The sequence below is a fragment of the Leptopilina heterotoma genome, unplaced genomic scaffold (genome assembly GCF_015476425.1).
Source record: "Leptopilina heterotoma isolate Lh14 unplaced genomic scaffold, ASM1547642v1 Lhet_278, whole genome shotgun sequence".
Classification (NCBI taxonomy): domain Eukaryota; kingdom Metazoa; phylum Arthropoda; class Insecta; order Hymenoptera; family Figitidae; genus Leptopilina; species Leptopilina heterotoma.
The window spans coordinates 2,751,563-2,778,540 of record NW_025110986.1 but is presented as its reverse complement, the minus strand read 5'-3'; the positions used below and the strand labels follow the sequence as shown (position 1 = coordinate 2,778,540).

At 35.9% G+C, this 26,978-nt stretch overlaps 2 protein-coding genes across 2 annotated transcripts; both read right to left on the bottom strand.

The window, feature by feature from the left end:
• Window positions 1-744: 744 nt before the first annotated feature.
• On the bottom strand, window positions 745-5,192 carry LOC122504081. The gene is made up of 3 exons (XM_043614978.1): window positions 5,135-5,192; window positions 2,758-2,917; window positions 745-1,159 (listed from the first exon to the last, which is right to left on the bottom strand). The coding sequence occupies exons 2-3, from the start codon at window positions 2,858-2,860 to the stop codon at window positions 900-902; spliced, it is 363 nt and encodes a 120-aa protein (XP_043470913.1). The 5' UTR covers window positions 2,861-2,917; window positions 5,135-5,192; the 3' UTR covers window positions 745-899.
• Window positions 5,193-6,426: 1,234 nt separating this feature from the next.
• Window positions 6,427-26,315, bottom strand: LOC122504080. Its single transcript, XM_043614977.1, has 2 exons — window positions 24,515-26,315; window positions 6,427-6,558 (listed from the first exon to the last, which is right to left on the bottom strand). Exon 1 carries the CDS (start codon window positions 26,108-26,110, stop codon window positions 24,680-24,682), a length of 1,431 nt encoding a protein of 476 aa, XP_043470912.1. The 5' UTR covers window positions 26,111-26,315; the 3' UTR covers window positions 6,427-6,558; window positions 24,515-24,679.
• Window positions 26,316-26,978: the final 663 nt, after the last annotated feature.

Sequence of the window (26,978 nt, the reverse complement as noted above, 5' to 3'; positions counted from 1 at the left end):
TCTCAACACTCGCTCAAAATTCACTAAAGCAATAGAAAAATATCATAGAAACGAATAAATTATTTGTTTTTATAATGAAATCTTGTTGTTAGTGATGTTAAAAATACACGATAAGAAATAATATTGTATTTTTAACTCATAAAAGATGATAGAACAATTGAATAATTAGTATGAAAATACATAAATGTGTTGTACAATAAACTGATGACTTTCGTTTAAATCGTTTAAATTATCAGATAAACTGATTTATAATAAAAGTTAAAGGAAAGTCATAGATAAATAGTATATTTAAAATAAAGAAAACAAATTTAGATAATATAAATACCATTAACCCTCCGTCACACACATGAGAAAATATTCCGACCTTACACACGTTCAGAGGGAATCGCTCACCACATTGTAAAATAAGCAACATTACAACATAAACAAAGGAATCAACAAAAATTTAGTTTTAACACAAACTTACAAATATGTAGTAAATTCCCAGATAACAAAATGCGGTCACAGTGTCAGACACTAAGCTCGCACGCATGACTGAATCAAACAGATGCGTCCTCAAATGCTACGCATTTGACTCGCACGCGTGAAGGTCGCACGCGTGACGACAAAATGCGTGTTTTATATTTATTTTTAATCTCAGTTTTATTAGAATTAAATTAAAAGGAAAGAATCATACATCATTTATAGAAAACCAAAATGAAATATTTTATTATAATGAATGTTTATAATTTTGTGTACGTTGACATAAAAACTTTAATAATAATTGTATAAAAGCTCTGATATAAATAATAATTATTACTTTGAAAGTAACCAAAAACTACGACGATATTTATTTTAAATTAATATCATATAAAAAACTTGTTGAATTATTAATTTGGAAAAGTTAAATAGAAAGAAAATTAAGATGAATCATTTGCCGAATCATCTGCCAAATCACCCGACAAATCGTCCTTCTCGTTTGAGATAATCATCTGTTGACTCTCTAATTCAGCGATTTTCTGTTTTAGTTCGGCTTCATCTTCTGGTGAATAATCAGGTAGATGTTTTTTCAAATATTTTTTGTACCTTTGTTTGGTATGCCGCAGTACTTCCAACATATGACTTTTAAAAATTTCCTTATTTGCCGGTCCATCAAAATTTGAACACTTTTTCGCCGAAACTAAAAAATATATATAAATATTGAATACACTTAAAAGTTTAAATATTAAGAATGTTTTTAATAAATGAATTAAAATCAATAGAAATTCTATGTTTTTAAAATTTTCGAAAATTGTTGAATACATACACTTTGCCTTAAAAAACATACTATCAGGCTTCACACTCATCTACTAAAACCTACTACTCACTAATTTTTTACGATTAGCCACTATTTCGATATTTTTTTTTAAATTTTCGACACTAAAAGCTACTTTTTTAATTTTGTGATAATTTGCACTACTTAAAATCTGCTCCATATAGTTGCAATAAACAAATTTTTCTTTAAAATTTTCAAAAAATTCTAAAAAATGTTTTGCAAGAAATTAATTATTTTCACAAATAATAAATACTTTACTGTAATTCAATTTTTTGCAATATCTACAATTTTAATAAAATTTCTTTAAAAAATTCAATTATATTAGAAAAAATTTAAGAAAAATTCTTCGCAAAAATTCAATTAATATTATAAATAATAAAATTTTTACAGGAATTAAATTATTTGAAATGCAATTTTCAAGAGTATTATTCCAAAGAAACCAATTATTTAAAACATAATAAAATTGTTTAAAAGAAATTAATGATTTTAACAATTTGAAAAACATTTATTTATAAGAATTAAATTATTTTCTCATATAAAAAAATTCATCGCAAGAATTCAATTATTTTGAATACAATTTTAATTAAATTTTTCGAATTAATTGGATTATTTTTTTAAATATTCATGAAATGATTCAAAAATTCAATTATTTAAAAAACTCTAATAAAATTTAATGCAAGAATTGAATTATTTTTATAAGTAACAAAACTTTTCATCGGATTTCAATCATTTTTAATAAAACTTTAATGAATTTGTCGAAAAATGAAAATTGTGTATAATTAATTAAATTTTTGTAGAACTTTTTAATAAAAATAGATTTAAAAATGAATTTTAGTTAAAATTTCAGATTATAATTAAATATTGAATGAGTTATAATACATATTATATTTTTAGAAATAAGTAGTAAAATTTCAAAATGGTTTTACATTAAAATTATTCAAAATTTTCATTCCTGTGGACAAATAAATAAGTATTTATATACTTGTTTAACAAAAATTATTCAAATACAAATAATTGAATTTAGAAATTATAAAAAAATAATCCTTTGAAACATATGAAATACAATTTTTGGAATATTAAATAAGTTAAATTATCGTAGAAATAAAATTTTTTTATTTTAATTTACATATCATTGAAAATTTTACAAAATTTAATTAAAGTAAATTTACTTTATTTAAAAAATTAATTTTTTTAGCTTTAAAAATTATTTTTAATAATAATAGAATTTTTGATGAATTTTAGCCAAATTTTTTTTTGCAAATCTACAAATGTCAAGAAAATACAAAATCAAATTTTTGGGAATCGACTAAAACGAGTTTTTATTTGTTAAATTTAATTTTTCTATAACTACTTTATAATACTTTTTTCAGTCTTAAAGATACGTTTTTTACTTTTTTAAAATCAATTATTGAGTGCAAAACCCGTTAGTCCTTTTTTCTAAAATAGAGAATAAGAAAACTTACGATAGAAAGCATTGGCAACTGTTGTGTCACCAAATTTTAAGGAATTTTCTCCCCCATTCCATGTAAACGAATAAACCAATTTGTCAGTCAAAGTTTGCTTCATTGCCGTCGATAAAAAGTTCCTAATACTTGCTGCTCCCAAATTGATCAGATGGCTAATCTATATCAGAAAAGCAACGGAACAAATATATAAGAATGTCGTCTAATTATTTTATACAAGCGTTGGAAATTTTTTGCATTCCCAGGGTTCGGATCGTCTTTAAGACATAGAAAAAGTCACTTTAGTCGCATAAATTTACAACAAAAGTCACGAAAAGTCGCATAAAATTGCCGAAAAAGTCGGAAAAAATTCGCATGAAATTTTAGAAAAAAAGTACAAAAAGGAAACACGAAATTGTCAAAATTGTAAAAAAAAACCACAGTTTTTGCCAACACATACTGTAAGGGGCACACCTAGTGTGAGTGACTGAAAAAAACGTCGATATTTAGAAATTTTTTTCAGGGAAATTATTGCATCTAATTTTTTTTTGAAGTTTTGTACATGTATATTTGTATAAATAGTGAACATTTTGTAATTTTTGCAAAGAAAAATATCTTTTTTTTAAAGAGTTATTCGCTATATAAAAAAAAACCAGTTTCTCCACTGCTGCAGTTATTGCGGCCTTCTGAGTGACTGAAATAAAAAAAACCAAAAAGATTATTAAACTAGAAGATATTTGCCGTACTATGAGGCTCCAGTTTTTTTTTTTTTGGATGAAAAATAAAATTTTGGGATGCCAAAAACTATCGAATTTTTTAGTCGAAATTTATAGATTTTTTTCAAAACTCCGCCATTTTTTTGAAATTTAATATTTTTTTCCATCCGAGGGTCATAGTACGGCAAATGTCTTCTAGTTTAATAATCTTTTTGGTTTTTTTGACAAATAAAGGTAAAAAAAATTCCTAAAAATCACCGTTTTTTTAGGCGCTCACACTAGGTGTGCCCCTTAATATCAAACAATCCGGAATAAAATTTAATAAAATTCATAGAAAACTTTTAATTAGATATTTCTAACATTTATTTAAAAATTCTCTTTAAAATGGCAATTATTTTAATAAATAATAAAATTCTTCTCCGAAATTTAATTATTTAAAAAAAATGTTAATAAAATTCTTGTCAACATTTCAATTATCTTTATAAATATCAAAATTCTTCTGCAAAATTCAATTACTTTTCAACATTTTTGAAAAAATCTGTTCAAAATTTCAATTATCTTTATATCTAATAAAATTCTTTTCTAAAATTCAATTATTTGCAAAGAATTTTAATAAAATTCTTGTCAACATTTCAATTATCTTTATAAATAAAAAAATTCATCCTAGAAATTCTATTATTTTCAAATTTTTTTTTAATTTTATTGTCAAAATTTTATTTATCTTTATAAATAATAAAATTCATCAAGGAAATTTAATTATTTTTAAAAGTTCTGATAAAATTCCTTGCAAAATTCAATTATTTTCCAAATTTTTTTTTAAATTCTCCTCAAAATTTCAATTATTTTTGTAAATATCAAAATTCTTCTGCAAAACTCGGTCACCTTCAATTATTATAAAACATGAAGACATCGATTGCTCCGATTCGAGGACTCGAAATGATCGATTTCTTCACGTTTAATAACAATTTTTTTTAAGTTGTTTAATTTCAATAAGGTTTGAATTCGAATCTTTTGAAGAATTTTAATTCCTATGGAAAAATAATAATAATTAAACTTTAACTTAACGTTAACTTTAACGTTAGCTTCTTCAAATTTAATAATAATTAAATATTTATTTAAAAAAGAAGTTATTGATGTTTTCGAAAAATTTGAAAGAAATCTGTAAATAAATGTAACAAAACATTTTTTTGACTTAAACTTTTTCCTTTAATTTTCTAAAAATTTTTAAAGTTTCATTTTCTAATTGACAAATAGAATTTATAAACATTTTTTTTCATTAATTTTTTAAAAACATTAAATTTTATTAAAGCAATTGTAATTAAGAAATAGAAATTATGCAAATTATTTCCTTATGAAAATTGAGAATTTCCTACAAAAATATTAAGAAACGGGATAATATTGTTGTTTTTCCCCCCAAAGAGATGAATGATTTTGTGAACAATATTGTTTACAAAAAAATATTTCTGCCATTTACAATTTAAGTCGAAAAGTAATTGAAAAATGGGAAAAAAGTCGATTAGACACATTTTACTAAAAAAAAATTTCCAAAAAGTCGATTAGTCGCATTTTTTCAGAAAAGTCGAAAAAGTCGCACAATCCGAACCCTGTATTCCCAATATAACTTTTCATTAAATGATAAAACTTTAGTGAACTGATAAATTTACTGAAAAAAGTTTACAAACCGACAGATTGGCTCAGTCGGATAGATGCCTGGCGTTGGTGGTCGTTTAAGGACCAAGGGTATAAGTACCCTTGGTTCGCGCCCACTTGGCTTGGTATTTTTCCGGCACGTGAGACAATCTGAGCGGGAGGTTTGACGTCGAGGTATAATGATGTGCACCGTCGATTATTGTCCGGTACACACCATTAGAACTCGACTGTCGATAAACCGGTTGTACTCAGGAGAGGTTTTCTACAGTTTCCCTCTTCTCTGGCGAGAAAACCCATTGACGGGTGGTCCAGGCGCAATGCGAGTACTCCTAATAAAGTCGGCTGTAGACGCAAATTAGGTTAATATATAGAAAATTTCTAAAGTAGAATGGTTATGCTTAATCCAAAAAAAAGTATTTCTCGGGGACTCTTGTCGAAGTGCGTAAGGCCAATAGGGCAGGAGTATAAACAAACAAAAAAAAAAAAAAAAAAAAAAAAAAAAAAAAAAAAAAAAAAAAAAAAAAGTTTACAATGTCAAAAGATTCCTCTTATTTCGCAGTAACTTTTATTCTTACTGAGATTATAGTAAAAACTAAAAAAAATAAATATGCATACAAGTGAATTGCGTATCTCTTCCCCCTCTTTAGATTCCATCTTCGAGAATTCCTCCACCGTATCTATAGGAAATCCAGTTAGAGGAGATAGTAATTTTTCTGAGGCATTCTTCTGATTCTGATTTTGAAGTTTCGTCAGTTGCTCAGACATTAAATTTTGCTGGCTTAAAATCTTTTCCAGTTGTCCCAAAATCTTGTCCTGTTGTTTTAAAATCTGAATATTTTGGGCTTCGAGAAAGCTGTAAAGCAGATATATTTTTTTTAATTACAAAAAATATAAATAATAATTATGTTTTATATTTATATAGTTTATAATTTTTTAAATTCTTGAACAAATGGAAATCAAAATTTGTAATTACAAAAGTAATATAGAACTTACTCCAATTTTTCAAACATTTCTAACTCATTGCGATAATTGTATTTTTCTGATACTTCCGGCTTACTGGAATAATTTGAGTGTCCCTTTTCGGTCGTTTCACTAGAGTTGGATACAGTATTATTTTCCAAGTTCATATTCGCAGGTTTTGCTGATATTCTGTGATCTTGATTTTCTCTAAAAATGTTAGTTATTTATATTAATATCATTAACTCGATTAACATTTTAATGTATATATACAATATTATAAAGTATTTTTTCATAAAGTATTAATCTATTTCGAAACTTGAAAATATTTTCTCTTAATACTTTAACAAATTATTATAAAACTTACTGCAAATCATTTGATAGCTCCGGCTCAGAGCCATAGTTAAAGTCTCTTCTCGTTGTTTTAGAAGACTTTGAACTATCACTTTCTAAATCTGCATTTGTGGATTTTCCAGACTTTTTTTTAGCATTCTTTTCTCTAAAACATAAGTACAATTATGATTATAACTAATATTACTAAAGAGCAATTCCACGCCAAGTGATCATAAGAATTTTCGATGATTTTAGCAATATTAAAAATACTTTCAGAATTTCTTCCTTTTTATACATGAAAAAGAAATTTCTAACCCAAATGAAACTTATGAAAAAATGAAAAAAGTACATAAGAAACAAATATAAATTTCTTACCCTAACGTTACGTCCGTAACTTCTTGTTAATATACCTAATTTAACTTCGATACTTAAGAATGTATTTCCTATTTTTTTTTGATATTGTATTTTACTTATACGTTGTATTATTATTCCATGTATTTCATATTATTGCATTATAATTAGCATATTTTATATATCTTATATGTATCTAAACAATTTGCAAGTATAATGAATTCAAGAAAGATGAGTACCCAGGCGAGAACTGACGCTAGATTCAGGCTTTACGGAACCTTCGTTGAGGCTTGGTCAACATTGATCAAGCCTTGGTGGGACGGCGGAACGAAGGTTGCTTCTAGCTATAATGTAACACTTATTTAAGACTGACGCTCCAGTCTTTGTTGTAGATTGGCGTTCAATGTTCAATCAATGCTGCGGAACCCTATAATGCAGGACTGAAACAAGGCTGCTTCCACTGTTCCAAAATTTACGCCTCTCTCGCGCTCATTCAATATAATATGAATATATGAATTGTATATAATAATAATATTTTAATAATAATTATTATTATTATTATTATTATTATTATTATTATTATTATTATTATTATTATTATAGTAATGAATATTATTGATATTATTTTTATTCATGTTATATGCGTCTGTTTGGAAATAAGTTACTATTATAATAATTATATTATTTTCATATAAATAATATATTACTAACAATAAATGTCATTTGAAATAGTAATATTAAAAAAATAATTTTAGTAAAAAAAGACAATTTTTCTGTTAATCGACACATTTTTTTCTCGATTTTTTAGCAGACTTTTTAACATTATTTACAAACATTTTCACAAGTTTTTATTCACAACACACAACACACAATTTTATTATTTTATATAACGCTTAAAACAAAGAATGAAAAATATTCGCTCGCATGTGGGATCGAACTCACGCACCCCGTCCCTAACGCATACCGGAAGTCCTAAACGCACGCATTTAAACCGCTCGGCCACAGAAGGCTGGAAGGCACCTCGCCTAATCTACTATTTCAATGCCAGCGCAGTATATTCTGTATATACGGCGCGTCACTCAATATTTGTTCAGCATGGGACACCAATGTTCGTCCCATGCTCGATTAAAGACTCGGTCAATCTTGATACAATATTCACTTTCTTTATTACCGTGTGCACTGAACAATATTAAATATAAATATTTATAAATTATTTATTATTAAAATATTTTTATGATAATTTTATAAGTTAAATTATATATATTATTTTTTTTTCTTGTACAGTGTCAAATTATTATTTTCAAAGTTTAAGAGTTTCGTTTATCTGAAAAATTATTAGTGAAAAAAATGTTCATTAGGTAGTAATAAATATTTATGCTTAGTAGTTTTACACTAGGATTAACTGTTTAGTAAATATTATCAAAAAAACTATTTTTTGTCAAACGCGCGCGACTAAACACAAATAACCTTGAAACTCCAGCATTACCAACTCAACACATACGTTAAACTCTTGAGTTGGCAATGTTAAAGTCTCAAGGTTATTTGTGTTTAATCGCACGCGTTTGACAAAAAATAGTTTTTTGATAATACATATTTACTAAACAGTTATTCCTAGTGTAAAACTACTAGGCATAAATATTTATTACACCCTAATGAACATATTTTTTCACTAAAAATTTTTCAGACAAACGAAACTCTTGAACTTTGAAAACAATTATTTGACACTGTGCAAGAAAAAAATAATAATGTATAATTTAACTTTATTTATATAAATCTTATATAATTAATAATAATAATTATTATTATTATTATTATTATAAAAAAAATAATATTTAATATTTATTTTTAATTTAATATTTTTTTATACCTAATAATAATTATTATTATTATTATTATTAATAAATTAATAATTAAAAAAGAATAATATACACTAAATAAATATTAATATTTATTTACCAATTGATATCTTAATAATAATAATTAATAATAATTTTTAAATAGTATACAAAATTATCATAAAAAATATTTTAATATTAATTAATTTATAAATATTTATATTTAATATTTTTAAGTGCACACTGTCAAGATTGATTCAGGCTTGAATAAAGATCAGATGTTTGAGCTTCACTCACGAAGATTGACCGAGTCTTGAATCGAGCATGGAACGAACATTGGTGTCCAATGCTGAATCAACATTGAGTGACAGTGGTATAAAGACTGCTTCAACACTGGGTTACCCAGGCTGGGCGTTCAAGGCTCAATAAATCTTCAATCCATCGTCAGCATTGGTCTTTCGCGCCTGGGTAATATTTTAAATCCTGTAAAAAGAATAACGATAGTGCATCAGTTAAACGACCTTCAAAAAATCTTCGCCACAGGCAGGAAAACAAACAAGCATTGCAGTCGCCGACACCCCCACTTAAAATCTACCCAAAATCGACACGTGTAGAAGAGTCAACAGTCGCCCCGAATTGCAGCAGCATTGACCGTCGCCGAGACCCCACTTAAAATCTACCCAAAATCGACACGTGTAGAAGAGTCAACAGTCGCCCCGAATTGCAGCAGCATTGCCGTCGCCGAGACCCCCACTTAAAATTCACACTTGAATGATTTCAAAGCATTACATTAATGAAGACAGTTTTATATAAAAGGGATACAAATTCTGCAGATATCAGAGAGTAATTTTTTGGGAATCAACCTGTACACATCGCTCAGTCATTATCAAATTGTCTACAAGTAAACATCGCATAGTTTACAAGTGAATTAAAAGTACATCTTTGAAAGTGAAACGTATAACCCCAAGTATTATTTTGAACGTACATTATTAAAAGTGAACTATTTCCCCAAGTATTAAATAAGAAGTGAACTTTAAACAACCTCTTATAATAAATTTGCAAAGTATAAATTTTAAACAATTTCCAAAAATATTAAATTGGAAATAATCTCAACTATCAACGAAGACCTAATATTGAAACAACACATTCCAAATTTCGAACCATCGAAATTTGCTCAAGAGGCGACAACCGTCTGGAATGAAGCAGATATTTTAACAATACAATACACTATCTCCCACATAGCACCATAGTATGAGGTAAGGTTATGTTGAGTACTAATCGTAAGGCACATAAGGTTACACAATATTGCTGCGGTAGACCTGAGGTGAACTAAAAACTTCCGCCATGGAGGTAAGGTTACATGTTAGGGTGTGGTGAGTATATATGATAAGGCCATGGTAACCTTACACGTTAAGGTTAAGGTAACCTTACACGTTAAGGTTGATGTAACCTTACACGTTAAGGTTGAGGTAACGTTACATGTTAAGGTTGAGGTAAGGTTACATGTCAAGGTTGAGGTAAGGTAATTATTAAGTTGTAAGGTTGAGGTAAGGTTAAGGTAAGGTTGTGATAAATTTACCAGTTATGGAAAATATTAAAAAAATAATTAATAAATAAATATTCAATAAAAAAGTTAGTTTGTTGCTCCTCTCTATTTTGGAAACCTGACATGAAGCAGAAAATTTTGAAAACAAATTTGGGGGGACTGGGATTTGAACCCGGGATCGACGCGCATAAACCTATCATTCTAACTAACTGAGCTAAGTAGAGAACTGGCAGAAGGAAAATTAATGTTGCCTTTAAGGTGAACCAAGAAGATGATTAACTCCTTAAAGGCAATATTAATTTTCCTTCTACCAGTTCTCTACTTAGCTCAGTTAGTTAGAATGATAGGTTTATGCGCGTCGATCCCGGGTTCAAATCCCAGTCCCCCCAAATTTGTTTTCAAAATTTTCTGCTTCATGTCAGGTTTCCAAAATAGAGAGGAGCAACAAACTAACTTTTTAATTGAATATTTATTTATTAATTATTTTTTCAATATTTTCCATAACTGGTAAATTTATCACAACCTTACCTTAACCTTACCTCAACCTTACAACTTAATAATTACCTTACCTCAACCTTGACATGTAACCTTACCTCAACCTTAACATGTAACGTTACCTCAACCTTAACGTGTAAGGTTACATCAACCTTAACGTGTAAGGTTACCTTAACCTTAACGTGTAAGGTTACCATGGCCTTATCATATATACTCACCACACCCTAACATGTAACCTTACCTCCATGGCGGAAGTTTTTAGTTCACCTCAGGTCTACCGCAGCAATATTGTGTAACCTTATGTGCCTTACGATTAGTACTCAACATAACCTTACCTCATACTATTGTGCTATGTGGGCTCATTAGTGTAAACAAGAGGTCTAATACCCAACCACTAAGGACAACAAACAAAAGGCCCCTTTTCGTCTACCGCTCATCACCATTGAGATCGGACAACAGATTATCATCACACCACCAGTAATCGTTATTCTTTAAGTAAGATTCATAATTTTTGTACTCATTGTAATTTTGTCAACTCTTTTCTTTCTTGTTGGTTTTTAAATAAATTATTCTCTCACATTTAGTAGGCTCATTGACTTATCCTCATCCCAAATTGGATTCATTTATGAAACCAATTTAAAACGAGGAACGTTAGGTATATTTAAAAAGGTTTCTCGTTTTGACGTAACACTAAGTATAAATAGTTTATGAAAAATAGCAACAATTAATTGTTTAAACAATGTTTTAATAAATAATTGTTTTTTTATCATCAGTAGATATATTACTTATGAAAAATTGTACAATTGAGAAGAAACTAGTAATTTCTAGGCCTAAGTATACAGTTTATAAAAAATAACAATTAATTAATTAAAAAGTGTTTAATTAATTTATTCTTTATCAATCAAACATTATTTTAATAGGTTTTTTAAATAATTTTCTTAATCAATAAAACTAAAAAAAATATATTTTACGATTTTATGATTTTTTTAATACTTACTGTTATTTAAAAAATGTTTAAAAACAAAAATTCAAAAATAAGGCTCAAGAGATCCATAGAGAATTTAATTACGAAGATTTAGAAAAAAAGAAAAAGCGTTTTGGTAAAGAATTGTGACCTATAGTGTGATTTGAAACGAAACTTGCGCGGCCATAAGTGAATACATGCACAAGTCCCGGCACGCCGCGCTGCACACTTTATTTTTTTCTCGTAAAGTTATTTTTGTCCCATAATTAAATTTACAAGAAGTATTCTTTACTTAATTGACAATATTTACCAAAAAAAAATTTTCAAATCGAAGATATATTTTTTTCAAAATTTGAATTCAAAAAATTTTTTTAAATTTTTTCGGGCAAAAAAAAATTTTTTATTAAATTTTATTTTTTTTCTTTAAAGTACTTTTTATTATGAGTATTTTCCAAAAAAAATTATCTTAATCGGTTAACAAGAAAAAAAGTTATGTGCATTTTTTGAAAAACCGACCAAAATTTTGAGTAAGAGGTAACTCAAAAAATTTTGAAAATTAAAAAAAAACTTTTATACACTTTTATTCCATGCATAAAAAGGAACAAATTCTGAAAGTATTTTTAATATTGCTAAAATCATCGAAAATTCTTATGATCACTTGGCGTGGAATTGCTCTAAAGTTATAAACGTTATAAAAAACTACAATTTTTTTAAAAATATTTTCAAAATTGTAAAAGGATTTCTTTTAATTATTTATCAATCTTATGAAGAAAATAAGATTTGCATTACGTTTAATTGTTTACCGCATTGACTTTTTTCTTATTGATAAAAGTATACCCCAGTAGCACGTAATATTACAGCAATATTAAGAACACTGCCTTAGCATTACCAATATTGCCTCAATGTTGCCAATGTTACTGGAACATTACGTGCTACTGGGGTATAGAATAAAATATTATTATTTATATATAACTTATAACATATTTAATATTTTTTTTTTTTTTTTTTTTTTTTTTTTTTTGCTTAGGGACTTTTGGGAAATCTGCCTACAGATACCTTGGATTCCGCACTCCAAGGTTATGTGGGGTTGGTAAAATAAGAAAAAAAAAGGGAATATAAAAAAAGATAAATAAAGAAATGTTATAAGAAATTTAATTAACTGGCGACCTACTACCAGCCCGACCCACTAAAACCCGTAACCCTTCTTTTGGAGCCTCCCTTTTTTTTACCCTCCCTCGGAACCGTCGTAAGACTTTAGCCTTCGAGGGAGGCGCTCCAACTCTATCGCTGCTGCGACTTTGTTCTGTGTCTGCGGTTCTCCTGCGTCAATAGTTAAAAAATTTAAAACTATTTCAATATAAAAGCGGAATTAACAGCACAACAATAATAAAACAAATGTTTAATTAAGTGTAAACAGTCAAAAGATAAAATTGCAAACGGATATATAAAAAAAAAGAAAAAATAAACGCGTATAAAATATTGAAAACAAAACTGTACAAACATGAATAAAAAAACACACACAATTAAAAAATGTATATGGACAAATAAATCACAAAATAAATTAATAAAAAACAAATAAACAAATTAAAAGCTGTTTAAATTACGCTTTTTGGCGGCCGTCGAGATCCTTCCTCGACATAACCGAGATTATGAAGTTCTCGACTTTCCGCCAATTATCTGCTGACTAGGTCATCAGCGATACCATGTTCTCCGGTGTAACTTGACTGTTTACACCTTCGAACATGGCCCGCCTCTCCAAGTCCCATTTCTTGCATGAGAAGAGGGTGTGCTCCGCGTTGTCCTCAGGGAACTGGCAATATGCACACACCTCGTCCTCGCGTAATTTAAAGCGACACAGGTACGAGTTAAAACACCCGTGACCTGTGAGCGCCTAAGTCAAATAATAGGAGACTTCTCCATGTTTTCGGTTTATCCAGGTGGTGAGTGTTGGAATCAGACGATAGGTCCATCTACCCTTTTCCTCCCTATCCCATCTGTCCTGCCATGTCTCGATAAGTCTGTTTCTCGCGTATTTGCGGATGTAGTCCTTGCTAGGTCTTTTCTCTTCTGGGTACTCGGGATTATTTCTTCTTTTAAAAAGAAGAAATACTTCCTCCCTTTCCCTTGCCATAAGATCTGCCGGCGGGACACTTGCAAGGACTTGCACAGCGCTCGTCGAGACCGTCTTATACGCAGAAACGATACGGGTAGTAACACATCTCTGCGCAGACAGCATATTATCGCAAATGGTTTTGCTTCTTGTTTTAAGTGAGGGAGCCCACGCTGCTGCTGCGTAAAACAGCATAGCGTGGGCAACACTAACCACCAGTCGCAGGAAGTTATCATAGGATACATTCCACACGAATGGTCCCACCCTCGAGCCTTGGGGGCACCACTTTGCATCTCTTCCTTCAGAGTCCAGTTGTCCCCCTCATAGATTACCCACCTGTCGCTAAGATAATCATTCATTATCCGCAACAAGTAGGGCGGTATTCTCTTCTCCATCATCGACTGGATGAGATCTTTCCATCGTGCGGAGTTAAACGCGTTACGTATGTCAATAGCCACCAATGCGCAGAAGCCCTTCTTCTTCTTTGGTCCCAATTTGTTTTTTCCCGCTTTGGCTATGTCCACAACTGCCTGAATGGCATCAACCGTGGACCTGCCTTTGCGGAAACCAAATTGGTAATCGGATAGACTATTCTCTCCGGTCAAATGGGTTTGCATTCTCTGCAGAACCATATCCTCTAGAAGTTTACCCATCGTATCTAACAGGCAAATAGGCCTGTACGACGAGACTTTATCCAGAGGTTTTTCGCCTTTTCTTAGGAGGACTAGCCTCTGCCGCTTCCAGTCGCGGAAGAACTCTCCTTTCTCAAGGCAAAGATTGAAACATCGGAGCAGAATCTGGGGTGAAGTGTCGATAACCAATTTTAGGATCTCGTTACTTATCCCATCGATTCCAGGCGCCTTGCCTGTTTTCAATCTTCTACCTGCATTTCTCAATTCTGTAAGAGTGAAGAGTTCCTCCTCACCGACTTCGCAGGTACTCCAGTCCTTCCTAACCCACGGTTCTGCAGGAGGAAATAGAGCTTTTATAATCCTTCTGACCCAATCGGGATTGTCCAGGCCGGGGGTCTTTTGCCTCGTTCCTAATTTCTTAGTAACGATTTTATAAGCCAGACCCCATGGGTCCTTCTCGACATCATCAATTAGGTCTTTCCAGCAACGGCGTTGTGACGCTTGAATCTCTTTTTTCAGGCTTTTCTTGGCCTCCTTAAATACTTCCTTTAGCAAAGGATCTCCCTTAGAACGGGTATAATTCCTTCTAGCTTTGAAGCACGCTTTTCGCAAGGAGGCCAGAGCATCCGACCACCAGTGCACCGAGCTTTTTCGTGAAGCGGTACACCTGCGACGCGGCATAGATGCATCGCAGGCAGCGGTGATGGTTTTCCTCACCGCTCGTACCTCTGCATCCAGGGTATTTGGCCTCTGCACCCAACCCAATTCCTCAATGAGGCGGGATTCTTCCAGGGATCGGACAAATTTCTCCTTATTGATTTTCTTCACATTCCAGGAGAGGCGTTTTCGACACGGTGCTTCCTGTCTTCCACCATTTCCTGTGTCTCCCACTGAGACTGAAAACTCGATGTACTGGTGGTCACTTGCGGTATACTCCTCAGAGACTCGCCATTCGTTAATGCGTCTGAATAGAGGAGATGATGCAATCGTAAGATCAATGATCGATCCAATTGCACCCCTCCTAAACGTCCATGTCCTTCCCCGGTTCACAATCGTTAAATTGCTCCTGGAGACCATTTCTCCGATCACTCTGCCTCTTTTATTGAGCCTTGACTCGCCCCACTCCGGCGACTTAGCATTAAAATCCCCGGTGACGAGTACATCCAGCTTGGATTCTCTAAGGCTCGACTCGAGTTCCTGAATGTCATCTTCGAAGTCCGTCAGTGCATCGTTTGGCGAGAAGTAGCAGCTGTACATACGTATGCCCGCAGCCTCTACCCAAACGAATCCACTGCTCGTCTCCAGATACCTTGCAACCCGCAGCTCAGGATTGCACACTTGAACAGCGGCCCTACCTGATTTATCCTGGTACCAGGGAGCGAGATCGTTTTTTCCTGTGTTGCTCGCTGCAGAACAGGATGTCGATCCCTTTTTCCTTGACCGTCTGCATCAGGAGGGCCTGCGCCGTCCTGCAGGTGTGCAGGTTGACCTGCAGAAACTTTAAGGGTTTGCCTTTTTATGCCTCTGCAGCAATTCCCTGTAAACCGGACAAGAGCTTTTCCCGGATATATGGACAATATCTGTCTTTCCTAAATCTGTGCATGTTAAACACTTAGGTTGTTCGACGGAACAGTTCTTTGCCATGTGACCCTCACCGCCGCATCTCCGACAGTTTTTAGTTCTGTCGGGGCCTTTGCATGATCGGGTCACGTGTCCATATGTAAGGCACTTTAGGCACCTCACAACTTCCAGATGCTCTCGGACTCGGACGTTTAACCATCCTATTCTTACCTTGCCGATCTTCAGCAGAGTCTGACTATCAGTCTCTGCCAGGCGGACCAACGCAACCTTTGTGCCACTAAAACGTGGCAGAAGTCTGCACACTATGTCCGTGTCAGGCTTCCCCAATTTCTCCCTCAAAACCGAAACCACATCCTCCTCGGTCGTAGTTTCATCGAGGCCGTTCAATTCCAGACACCTCTTGTTTACAAGAGCCGTAACCTCGGCCCTATCATGCGAGGCCGAGGCCAGAGCCCTCGCAAATTTTAAGGTGTCACCTCCCTTTTTCACGACCAGGAGAACATCTTTATTAAGTGCCCTCCTGATCCTGAGAACCTCTATATTTGACTCTTCAGGCTTCACAGTGCGTTTCATTTCAGTCACGATCTCAGCGATAGCCTTTGGGTTTTTCGCTGAGATCCTTACTGCCTCTGTATTTCTCGGCTTTGAAGGATACTTTTGGGGCTCCCTATCTTCTTTCTTTTTTAAGGCCTTCTTTTTGGCCTTTGCCTTTTTATCGATGACAGCGGCAAAGCCGTCGCCATCTACTTTGTCATCCTTTGAGACCACTGAAGCGTGAGTCTCTTTGACTATTTTCTCGGCTGCTCCTCCACTACCTGGCTCCAACGGAAGGGTTTGCGTAGGTACTTCCTCGCACTTCCTCTTCTCAGACTGGCCATCAGGATGTGGACTCGCATCCGGACTATTCCCGTTTCTTGGGCGCTTCTTATCATTAAATGCACCGCTCTGACCCGCCGCAGCACGCTTGTGTGATGGTGTTACACAGTTCGCGTTTGTTGGCTCTGGGATTATAAAGGGCTCGGGGATAAATCGCATGTTCTTGCGAATTATCTCGTGCACCTTTCCCAACGCCAACATTCCGTCCTGGACAACATATTTAATATTATCTTTAAGACTATTTTTCTTTCGATATTTTATAATATTATTATTATTATTATTATTATTATTATTATTATTATTATTATTATTTTTTTTTTTTTTTTGCTTAGGGACTTTTGGGAAATCTGCCTACAGATACCTTGGATTCCGCACTCCAAGGTTATGTGGGGTTGGTATGATAAAACAAAAGGAAATATAAAAAAAAGAAAAATAAATCTATAAAAAATTAAATTTAATACACTGGCGACCTACTACCAGCCCGACCCACTAAAACCCGTAACCCTTCTTCTGGTGCCCTTTACCCTCCCTCGGAACTGTCGTAAGACTTTAGCCTTCGAGGGTGGCGCTCCAACTCTGTCGCTAATGTGACTTTCTGCTTTTCTCTGCGGTTATCCTGCGTTAATAGTTAAAAATTTAAAACTATTTCACTATAAAGCGGAATTAACAGCACAACAATAATTAAAAATAACAAATGTGTAATTAAGTGTAAAAAGTCAGAAGATAAAATTATAAACGGATATATAAAAAAAAAAAAGAAAAAAATAAACGCGTATAAAAAATTCAAAAAACATAAAACTGTACAAAGATGAATAAAAAACACAAACAATTAAAAAATGTATAAGGACAAATAAATCACAAAATAAATTAATAAAAAACCAACGAACAAAATTAAAAGCTGTTTAAATTACGCCTTTTGGCGGCCGTCGAGATCCATCCTCGACATAACCGAGATTATGAAGTTCTCGACTTGCCGCCAATTCTCTTCCGACTGGGTCATCAGCGATACCATGTTCTCCGGTGTAACTTGACTGTTTACACCTTCGAACATGGCCCGCCTCTCCAAGTCCCAATTCTTGCATGAGAAGAGGGTGTGCTCCGCGTTGTCCTCAGGGAACTGGCAATATGCACACACCTCGTTCTCGCGTAATTTAAAGCGACACAGGTACGAGTTAAAACACCCGTGACCTGTGAACGCCTGAGTCAAGTAATAGGAAACCTGACCGTGTTTCCTATTCATCCAGGTGGCGAGTGCCGAGATAAGGCGATAAGTCCATCGACCTTTTTCCTCACCATCCCATCTTTCCTGCCATCTTTCTATGAGCCTGTGCCTCGCTTCTTTGCGGATCAGGCCCTTGCTTGGTCTTAATTCCTCATTCAAGGAACTGCTTTCTTTAGAAAAAAGAAACATTTCTTCCCTTTCCCTCGCCAAAAGATCTGCTGGCGGGACACTTGCAAGGACCTGCACAGCACTCGTAGCTACCGTTTTATATGCAGAGATGATACGCGTTGTTATCGATCTCTGCGCAGACAGTATCTTTTCACAGATGGTCACACATCTTTTACTCCTCAGGGATGGGGCCCACGCTGGTGCTGCATAGAGCATTTTAGCGTGGGCGACACTCGCCACCAGTCTTCTTTTTTGTTCACGGGGTCCGCCAACATTTGGCATTAGCCGTGAAAGATTAGCCGCACACTCGATCGCCTTATTTGACGCCGTAGCCATGTGGTGGTGGAAGTTTAACCTTACATCTAACTCCACACCAAGATATTTAATTTGCTTACTCCACTTGACCTCGAATCCGTCTATCACGATTCGTGGGAGCTCATAACCACGTCTGTCTGTGACCAGCAGTGCCTCGGTCTTTTCCAGGGCCATTTCAAGACCTCTGGTATCCAGCCAGCTTTTAGCTAGTCGCAGACATTCGTTCACCAATGTCCCAAGAGCCTCCTCACTTTTGGCAGTGCACACGAATAACGCGTCGTCCGCAAAGCCGATGATCACCGCACCTTCGGGCAGATCCATTCGCAGAAAATCATCGTAAGATACATTCCATACAAATGGACCCACCCTCGAGCCTTGAGAAGCCCCACGCTGCATCTCTTCCTTGAGAGTGCAGGTGTCTCCCTCATATATAACCCACCTGTCGCTAAGATAATTATCCATTATCCGCAACAAGTAGGGCGGCATGTTTTTCTTTTCCATCGACTCGATGAGATCTTTCCATCTTGCGGAATTAAACGCGTTGCGTATGTCAATTGCTACCAACGCGCAGAAGCTCTTCTTTTTCCCAGGTCCCAATTTGTTTTTTCCTGCTTTGGCTATGTCCACAACTGCCTGGATGGCATCAACCGTGGACTTGCCTTTACGGAAACCAAATTGGTGATCGGATAGACGATTCTCTTCGGTCAAGTGGCTTTGCATTCTCTGCAGAACCATATCCTCTAGAAGTTTACCCATCGTATCTAGCAGGCATATAGGCCTGTACGATGAAACCTTATCTAGAGGTTAATCACCTTTCCTTAGGAGGATTAACCTCTGTCGCTTCCAGTCGCGGAAGAACTCTCCTCTCTCAAGGCAAAGATTGAAGCATCGAAGCAGAATCTGGGGTGAAGTGTCGATTACCAACTTTAGGATCTCGTTACTTATCCCATCGATTCCAGGCGCCTTGCCTGTTTTCAATCTTTTGCCTGCTTTTTGCAGTTCACTAAGTGTGAAGAGTTCTTCTTCTTCGACTTTGCAAAAACTCCAGTCCCTTCTAAGGTATGGCTCCGCAGGAGGAAACAAAGAACTTATTATCTTTCTGACCCAATCGGGATTGTCCAGGCCGGGGGTCTTTTGCCTCGTCACTAATTTCTTAGTTACGATTTAAAAAGCCAGGCCCCATGGGTCCTTATCGACTTCCTCGATTAGGTCCTTCCAGCTATGGCGTCGCGACTTCCGGATCTCTTTCTTGAGGTTCTTTTTCGCCTCCTTGAAAGCCTCTTTCAGCAAGGGATCTCCCTTAGATCGGGTATATGTCCTTCTTGCTTTGAGGCATTCCTTTCTCAAGGAGGCTAGCTCCTCTGACCACCAGTGCAAGGATTTTCTTACGGGAGTAGCGCCTTTGCGTGGCATTGACGCATTGCAAGCGGTGACTATCATGTTCCTCACCGCTCGCACCTCCGCATCCAGACAGCTCGGCCTCTTCACCCAGCCCAAGTCCTCAATTAAAAGGGCTTCTCTTAGGGACCGGCCGAACTTTTCCTTGTCGAGTCTCTTCTGTGAGATATTTTAATTTCACAATGGCAAAATAAAATTATTTTAGACTAGTATAACAATTTCATTGACCAAAAGCAAAATCAAAATAATATCGCTATCTTTCTGCCATAAGATTTTTAGCGATCACCTTCGGAACAAAATTCAAGCCAAAAAAAGACTAAATCAAAAGGGTGTTGAGCGCCAGGTTCACGGGTGAACCACGTCAGCATCAAAATCTTCGCAAAACAATATTTAAAACATTATTTCAATGGAACGAGACCACCAGGTTAATCCACTGACAATAATCACAATTCAAATCAAATTTAACATTAACCAAATCATAGTCAATCAAGATTCTATAAAACTCATAACTAATTATCTACAGAATTAGGCTTGAAAATTGTTTACCGGAATAAATTTACAACATCATAATTCGACTAGCAAATCATAAAGAACATTTGGGTTAGGGTTTTTGAGAGAGTATTTTCAACAAATAAAAAAAACATTCTATAACTACCAACTAAATTTATTCGACTATTCATCGTGATTTTCCAAGAAATATTGTGACAAATAAAACATAAATAAAATCTTCAAATTTTGATACGCGACATTATATCGAAATTGATAGAAATTACAAAATTAATAAAAGATACTTCATAAGAAATCGACTAAATTTTAATTTCAAAACAAAAAAAAATTCTCTGCTACTCGACAAAATTTAAATCATACGCAAAATAATCTAAAATTAACTATAACTAACTCAATTTAAATTCACTCATTTATCACACTAGATATCCTAATCCAATTTACTATTTCACGACATTTTGAATTTATTCTTTCACGAAAATGATAACGGGAGAAAAACGCGAGGCACTACGAAATTTTACAAACTCGTCGAAATGCATGGTAAAATCACAAAATTGAAACAGAGATTCGCAATGAAGCCTTTATAATTAGACTTTAAATTGAACATTAATTGACAAAACCGAAAATTGTCGCAAAGAAAAGGACCACGAGGTCGAAAAGTGGCGTCATTTTGAAAAGAAAGCAAGAATACATATTCTCTACGCGAAACAATCTAAATTTAGACAATCAAAACAAACGAAAGATCGAGAATATGCATTCTTTCCAAATATTACTGACGACTCACCAAATTATATGAAACGAAGTGTTGACGGGAAGCGTCTCGGCAAAGGGGTCGTCCTCTCGTTCGGAACACTTTTTACAATTATTTTTGGAAAAACGCAACTATCGAGTGCTCGGAAGCAAGTGCCGGTGCTTGTCACGTTTTCTCATTAATTCGCCGGTAGCGTCGTGTTCCCTATCTAACCTGACCTACGGCGGTCGCGCGCGCCATTGTTTCGTGGCAGCGTCGCGGCGGCAAATCCATTCAAATTCAAAATTACAATTCTTAACAAAGTTACGAGTAATTAATTTTCATTCTACAAAATATTCGCACAGCAAGCTAAATTTCTAAAATAACATAGAAAATCTTATTTTCGATGAAATAACATAACAATAATAGCGATAACAAGATTCAAAGCAATACTCAAAATAAGCGAAATCAAAATCTCAACAGTTAATATAATTAATGCCAAATTAACAATTTTACTAAACTAATTGGTAAAATTAGGTTAACGCGAAGTTAAATTTTCAAAATAGCAAGCATATTCAAACTAACTAAAATACAAAACAAAAGCAAAATTAGAGCGAAAGCAAAGCAAAATTAGTTTTTAAAGAGTTTAAGCGAATTTAAACGAGCGATTTACAAAGACGACGATCAGGAACTCTTCTTTAATTGCGGAACGATAGATTGGAAAGAGAGACAGTATTCCAAAAGACGGGAACCAATCAGATCAAGGCTTTCGATCTTAAACGGCCAACTCGGTCAAAGTTGACAAATTAGTTGGAACATCCAACGACAATTGGTGGCGGTGACCAGAGGAAGTGTCCTTCCACATGAATGTGAGTGTGTGTGTGTGTCAAAACATCAAACAATAAAAGGCTTGGTCCAAAACCAAACGCAAAACAGCATCCACGTGTCCAGCGAATAAACAGAGCTGACACGACTGGAGGTTAAAATCGGGCGGCATACGTCCCAAATGCAGCTTCGAGCAGCAAAATAAAATGAGCGTGGATTGCTCAAAGTACGGCATCAAACAGCCAAAAGGTCGGCATCAAACAGCCAAATGGTCGGCGTCAAACAGCCAAGATTGTCAAAAGTGTAATTGTGCGGCATCGAACAGCCATACAGAGCATCGAACAGCCAGTGTAATGTGAGGTTGAACAGTCAGTCTCTCAAAATCCAAAATCGTTCCTCCTTCGGGTCTCACAGCACAAATCCATAAAGAGAATCGCTCGTGGCAAACATAAAAAAAAATAAAGCAGGGCAGTAAACAAGAATAGAATAAATCATAATTTAATCGTGGTCGAGTCGCGGAGCAGAGATTTTCGCAGAAAGTGTCCAAAAGGAGAGCTGGAATTTCTCTAAATTTTATACTCAAAAAAAACTTGACTCGGATGTAACGTGCAAAATATTCACGTTACACTTCATATTCCACGAGGAGGTTTTGCGACTAGGAGCATCCTGTCTTTTTCCTCCTCGTGTGTCTCCCATCGAGACTGAGAACTCAATATACTGGTGGTCACTTGCGGTATATTCCTCAGAGACCCGCCAGTCGGTTATGCGGCTAAATAGTTTAGACGATGCGATTGTTAGATCTATAATTGATCCGATCGCACCTCGTCTAAAAGTCCATGTATTGCCTCGGTTTACTGCCAATAAGTCGTTTCTGGAGATCATTTCGCCAATACGAATTCCTCTCTTGTCGAGTCTCGTCTCACCCCACTCTGGCGACTTTGCGTTAAAATCACCAGTGATGATGACATCCAGCCTGGATTCTGTGAGGCTTGCTTCTAGGTCTTCGATATTGGCTTCGTAGTTTGTCAGTGGGTCGTTGGGTGAGAAGTAGCAGCTATACATACGTATATTAGCCACCTCTATCCACACGAACCCACTGCTCGTCTCCAGAAACTTGTCAACCCGCAATTCTGGGTTGCACAGCTTTATGGCGGCTCTCTTTGCCTTATCCTGATACCAAGGGGCGAGGTTGCTTCCTTGATACTGCTCACTGCAGAACAGGATATCGACCTCATTTTCCCTTGCTGTTTGCATTAGGAGCAACTGTGCATCCTTACTTGTATGCAGGTTGACCTGCAAAAATTTTAAGGATTTGCCCTTTTAATCTTTTGCAGTTCTTCTCTGTAAACCGGGCAGGCTCTCTTTCCGGAATCGTGATCCGTCTCTGGCTTCCCCAGGTCCAAGCACGTAAGGCACTTCGGCTTAACTTTACAGCTCTTCGCGAGGTGTCCCTCTCCGCCGCATCTCCGACAGTTTTTACTTCTGTCGGGGCCTTTGCAGGTTCGGGTAGAGTGTCCATAGGCTAAGCACTTTTGGCACCTAGCTACTTCAACATGCTCGCGAATTTGAGCATTTATCTAGCCGATTTTGATTCGGCCAAGTATAAGCAGAATGTCACTTTCTGCTTCTGCCAAGCGGATTAGAGCAACCTTAGTTCCTTTGTAGCGCGGCAGTAATTTGCACTCTATAGGCAGGTCGGACTTGCCCAGCTTTTCTTCCAATGCTGAAGTCACCTCACTCTCTGTAGTGGCTTCATCCAGGTCTCTGATTTCTAGAGACCTCTTATTTACAAGAGGTATGACCTCGGCCCTGCCATGCAGGGCCAAGGACAGACTTTTTGCAAATTTTAAGGTCTCTCCACCCTTTTTCACTATCAGGAGAACTTCCTGTTTAAAAGTTCTCCTGATTTTCTGTACCACGGTGCCTGTATCTTCAGGTTTATACACTTTTATTCCATGCATAAAAAGGAACAAATTCTGAAAGTATTTTTAATATTGCTAAAATCATCGAAAATTCTTATGATCACTTGGCGTGGAATTGCTCTAAAGTTATAAACGTTATAAAAAACTACAATTTTTTTAAAAATATTTTCAAAATTGTAAAAGGATTTCTTTTAATTATTTATCAATCTTATGAAGAAAATAAGATTTGCATTACGTTTAATTGTTTACCGCATTGACTTTTTTCTTATTGATAAAAGTATACCCCAGTAGCACGTAATATTACAGCAATATTAAGAACACTGCCTTAGCATTACCAATATTGCCTCAATGTTGCCAATGTTACTGGAACATTACGTGCTACTGGGGTATAGAATAAAATATTATTATTTATATATAACTTATAACATATTTAATATTATCTTTAAGACTATTTTTCTTTCGATATTTTATAATATTATTATTATTATTATTATTATCATTATTATTATTATTATTATTATTATTATTTTTTTTTTATTCACGGGGGAGAAGAGGAAATGCATTTACGCATCCCCAGGAAGATCCCACTTACCTGGGGTATGTCGGACTCGTACAAAATGCAAGGAAAAAAAAAGAAACCTCACATACCTGCTTTTAACGGCAGTCACCCTACCGACTAAAACCTCTTCTTGTTTCCCCTGGGTTTCGAACCTTCTATCCACCTACGGAACTACCTAGTGGCTTCAGACTTCGTAGATGAATGGTTCCATGTAGTCGCTGGCGCAACTCTCCCGTGCCGCTCTTGTTCTGGCCTTATTTTCTCCTTGTCCTTGACAAAGTCTTCTTTGCTTCCTCGAGGGCAGTTCTGAAGACCTTGCAACTCCCTGATCCGGCGACATGTTGGATGTTCTCCTTTTCGCCGAACTTCTCCTTGCATAAGAAGCAGCATGGGCTCTTCTTACAGTCTGCTGCCTTATGGCCGGCTTCTCCGCACTTAAAGCACGCAGCCAACCTATCTACTGCATTGCAGTCTCGACCTATATGACCATAGTCAAGACACCTATGGCACCTTTTGACCATCGCTCTACTTCTGATCCTGCAGGACACGAATCCAATCTTTACGTGACCCACCTTCTCCAGCTTATCAGCATCTTCCTGGCTGGTGACCACAACAGCGAGTTTCACTCCTCGCTTATTTGGCCCAAGGACCGTCACCTTTCTGCTTCCAGCTGGAACTGTGGAAACTTTCTCCAGGGCATCCTCAACATCTTTCTTCTCAGTAAGGGCATCCATGTCGCGGATTTCCAGCGTAGTTCGCCGATCCGCCATCTGCACCTTACCCAAATCGCCGATCACCTTTGTCACCTCCTCGGTGAACAGTTTCTTGTTTGAAGACCCTCCAATTTTAATGAGAAGGTCTCCCTTTTTAGTGGGTAAAGCTCCCACAACCCTTGTCTGGCTGGCCTCCAGGTCAGCCTCCCTTCGAACCTTCGCCAGCACTTCAGCGAAAGTCTTTCCTTCGGCCACTTTAACGATCACTGTGGCTCTTCCCTTCTTGACCTGGTCTGGCTTTGGAACCGTTTTGTTCCCCTTGCCTCCAGTCTTTTTTGGTTTCTCCTCCTTTTTCCTTTTTGGATCCTTCGCAGGCTCAGGATCACTTCTCTTCCGCTTCTGAGCATCCAAGACGACGTTTCTCAACACGATCGCGTTACAGCGATCTCGTCTAGCTCTGCGATCTTGTCTAGCTTCTTCAGACCAGGTCAAACCCTGGTAGAAACTCTCGTCCTTTTTCGTAGCTGCTGCGTGCTTCTCCTTTACGTCCCTTATGAGCGATGTTAAGCTTTTGAGTCCATCCTTGATTGTCCTATTGACATTCTTCTGGACTTCACAGGACTTCAGCATCTTGCTGACCTCCTCCTCCATTTCTAGAATGCTCGCTGCCTCTTCCTCCCGCAGCTTAACGCATTCATCTCGATCTTGGTTGCAGCTTGCAATGTCCTTTGCCGAGGCATTACTGAAGACAGAAATGCAGCTGGCTTGACTCGTCACGCTGCTCGTACTCCCTCGTCTCTCCGACCTGTCCACGATGATCTGTGGCACTACCAACGCGTTGTTGCCCTCCTGCATCCTTGGGCCACTGGCCACCGCCCTCACGCTCGAAAGCGCTTGACGATCGGAACCAGTGAGGGATTTAGCCGTAGCATTACCCCGCAGGTACTCTTCCTCGTTTTTACAATCGCTCATGATGGATGTTTCTTGTTTGCTGGTTTTGGTCCGCGTCGAGTATTTGATTTCCTCGATACCACCTATTTCTAGGAAGCTAACCTATCCGCCACCTGGCACGCGTCCGATAGAGGACCAGCAACCCCGCGCAAAAGAACAGGTTCTAATGCGCCCCGGGTAGAACAAAAGTTCCAATTAGAACAAAAGTTCCAACCGGGCACGGAATTATTATTATTATTATTATTATTATTATTATTATTATTATTATTATTATTATTATACCAAGCTTTAGCAGAGTATTACTTTCTGCCTCTGTCAGACGTACTAGAGCAACCTTAGTTCCTCTGTAGCGCGGCAAAAGTCGACACTCCATCTTCAGGTCAGGTTTACCCAGCTTTTCTCTTAGTGCTGCATTTACCTCATCCTCTGAGGTGGCTTCGTCCAAAACCTTAATCTCTAGAGACCTTTTATTCACTAGAGGTGTGACCTCAGCTTTACCATGCAGGGCCGAAGACAGTGCATCTGCAAATTTTAAGGTCTCTCCGCCCTTTTTCACTATCACGAGAACCTCCTGTTTAAAAGTTCTCCTGATTTTCCGGATCACGGTACCCGTATCTTCTGGGTTTACCTTTGCTTTTATTAGCTGCAAGATACCCTCATAAAACTTTGGGTCGCTTGCCGTAATTTTAACAGCTTCCGTGCTCCTTAGCTTCAAAGGGGGCTTCGGAAGCTCCTTTTTCTCACCTGAGGGTTTCTCTTTTGGAGTCCGTTTCTCCTTGTTTTTAACAACCTTGAAACCGTCTCCATTGTCCGCTCCGTCTCTCAAGACGGTCTCAGCATACGACTTGCCAGGACTGTTTGAGGGCGCCTCTCTTGCTCCAACCAGCGA

What these genes read in the sequence shown, in the direction of transcription:
- LOC122504081 (XM_043614978.1), bottom strand. Translation starts at nt 2,860, where the DNA reads ATGAAGCAAACTTTGACTGACAAATTGGTTTATTCGTTTACATGGAAT. An exon ending in AGTTGCCAATGCTTTCTATC is followed by an intron (nt 1,160 to 2,757) that starts GTAAGTTTTCTT and finishes TATATTTTTTAG; the next exon opens with TTTCGGCGAAAAAGTGTTCA.
- LOC122504080 (XM_043614977.1), bottom strand. Translation starts at nt 26,110, where the DNA reads ATGAGCGATTGTAAAAACGAGGAAGAGTACCTGCGGGGTAATGCTACG.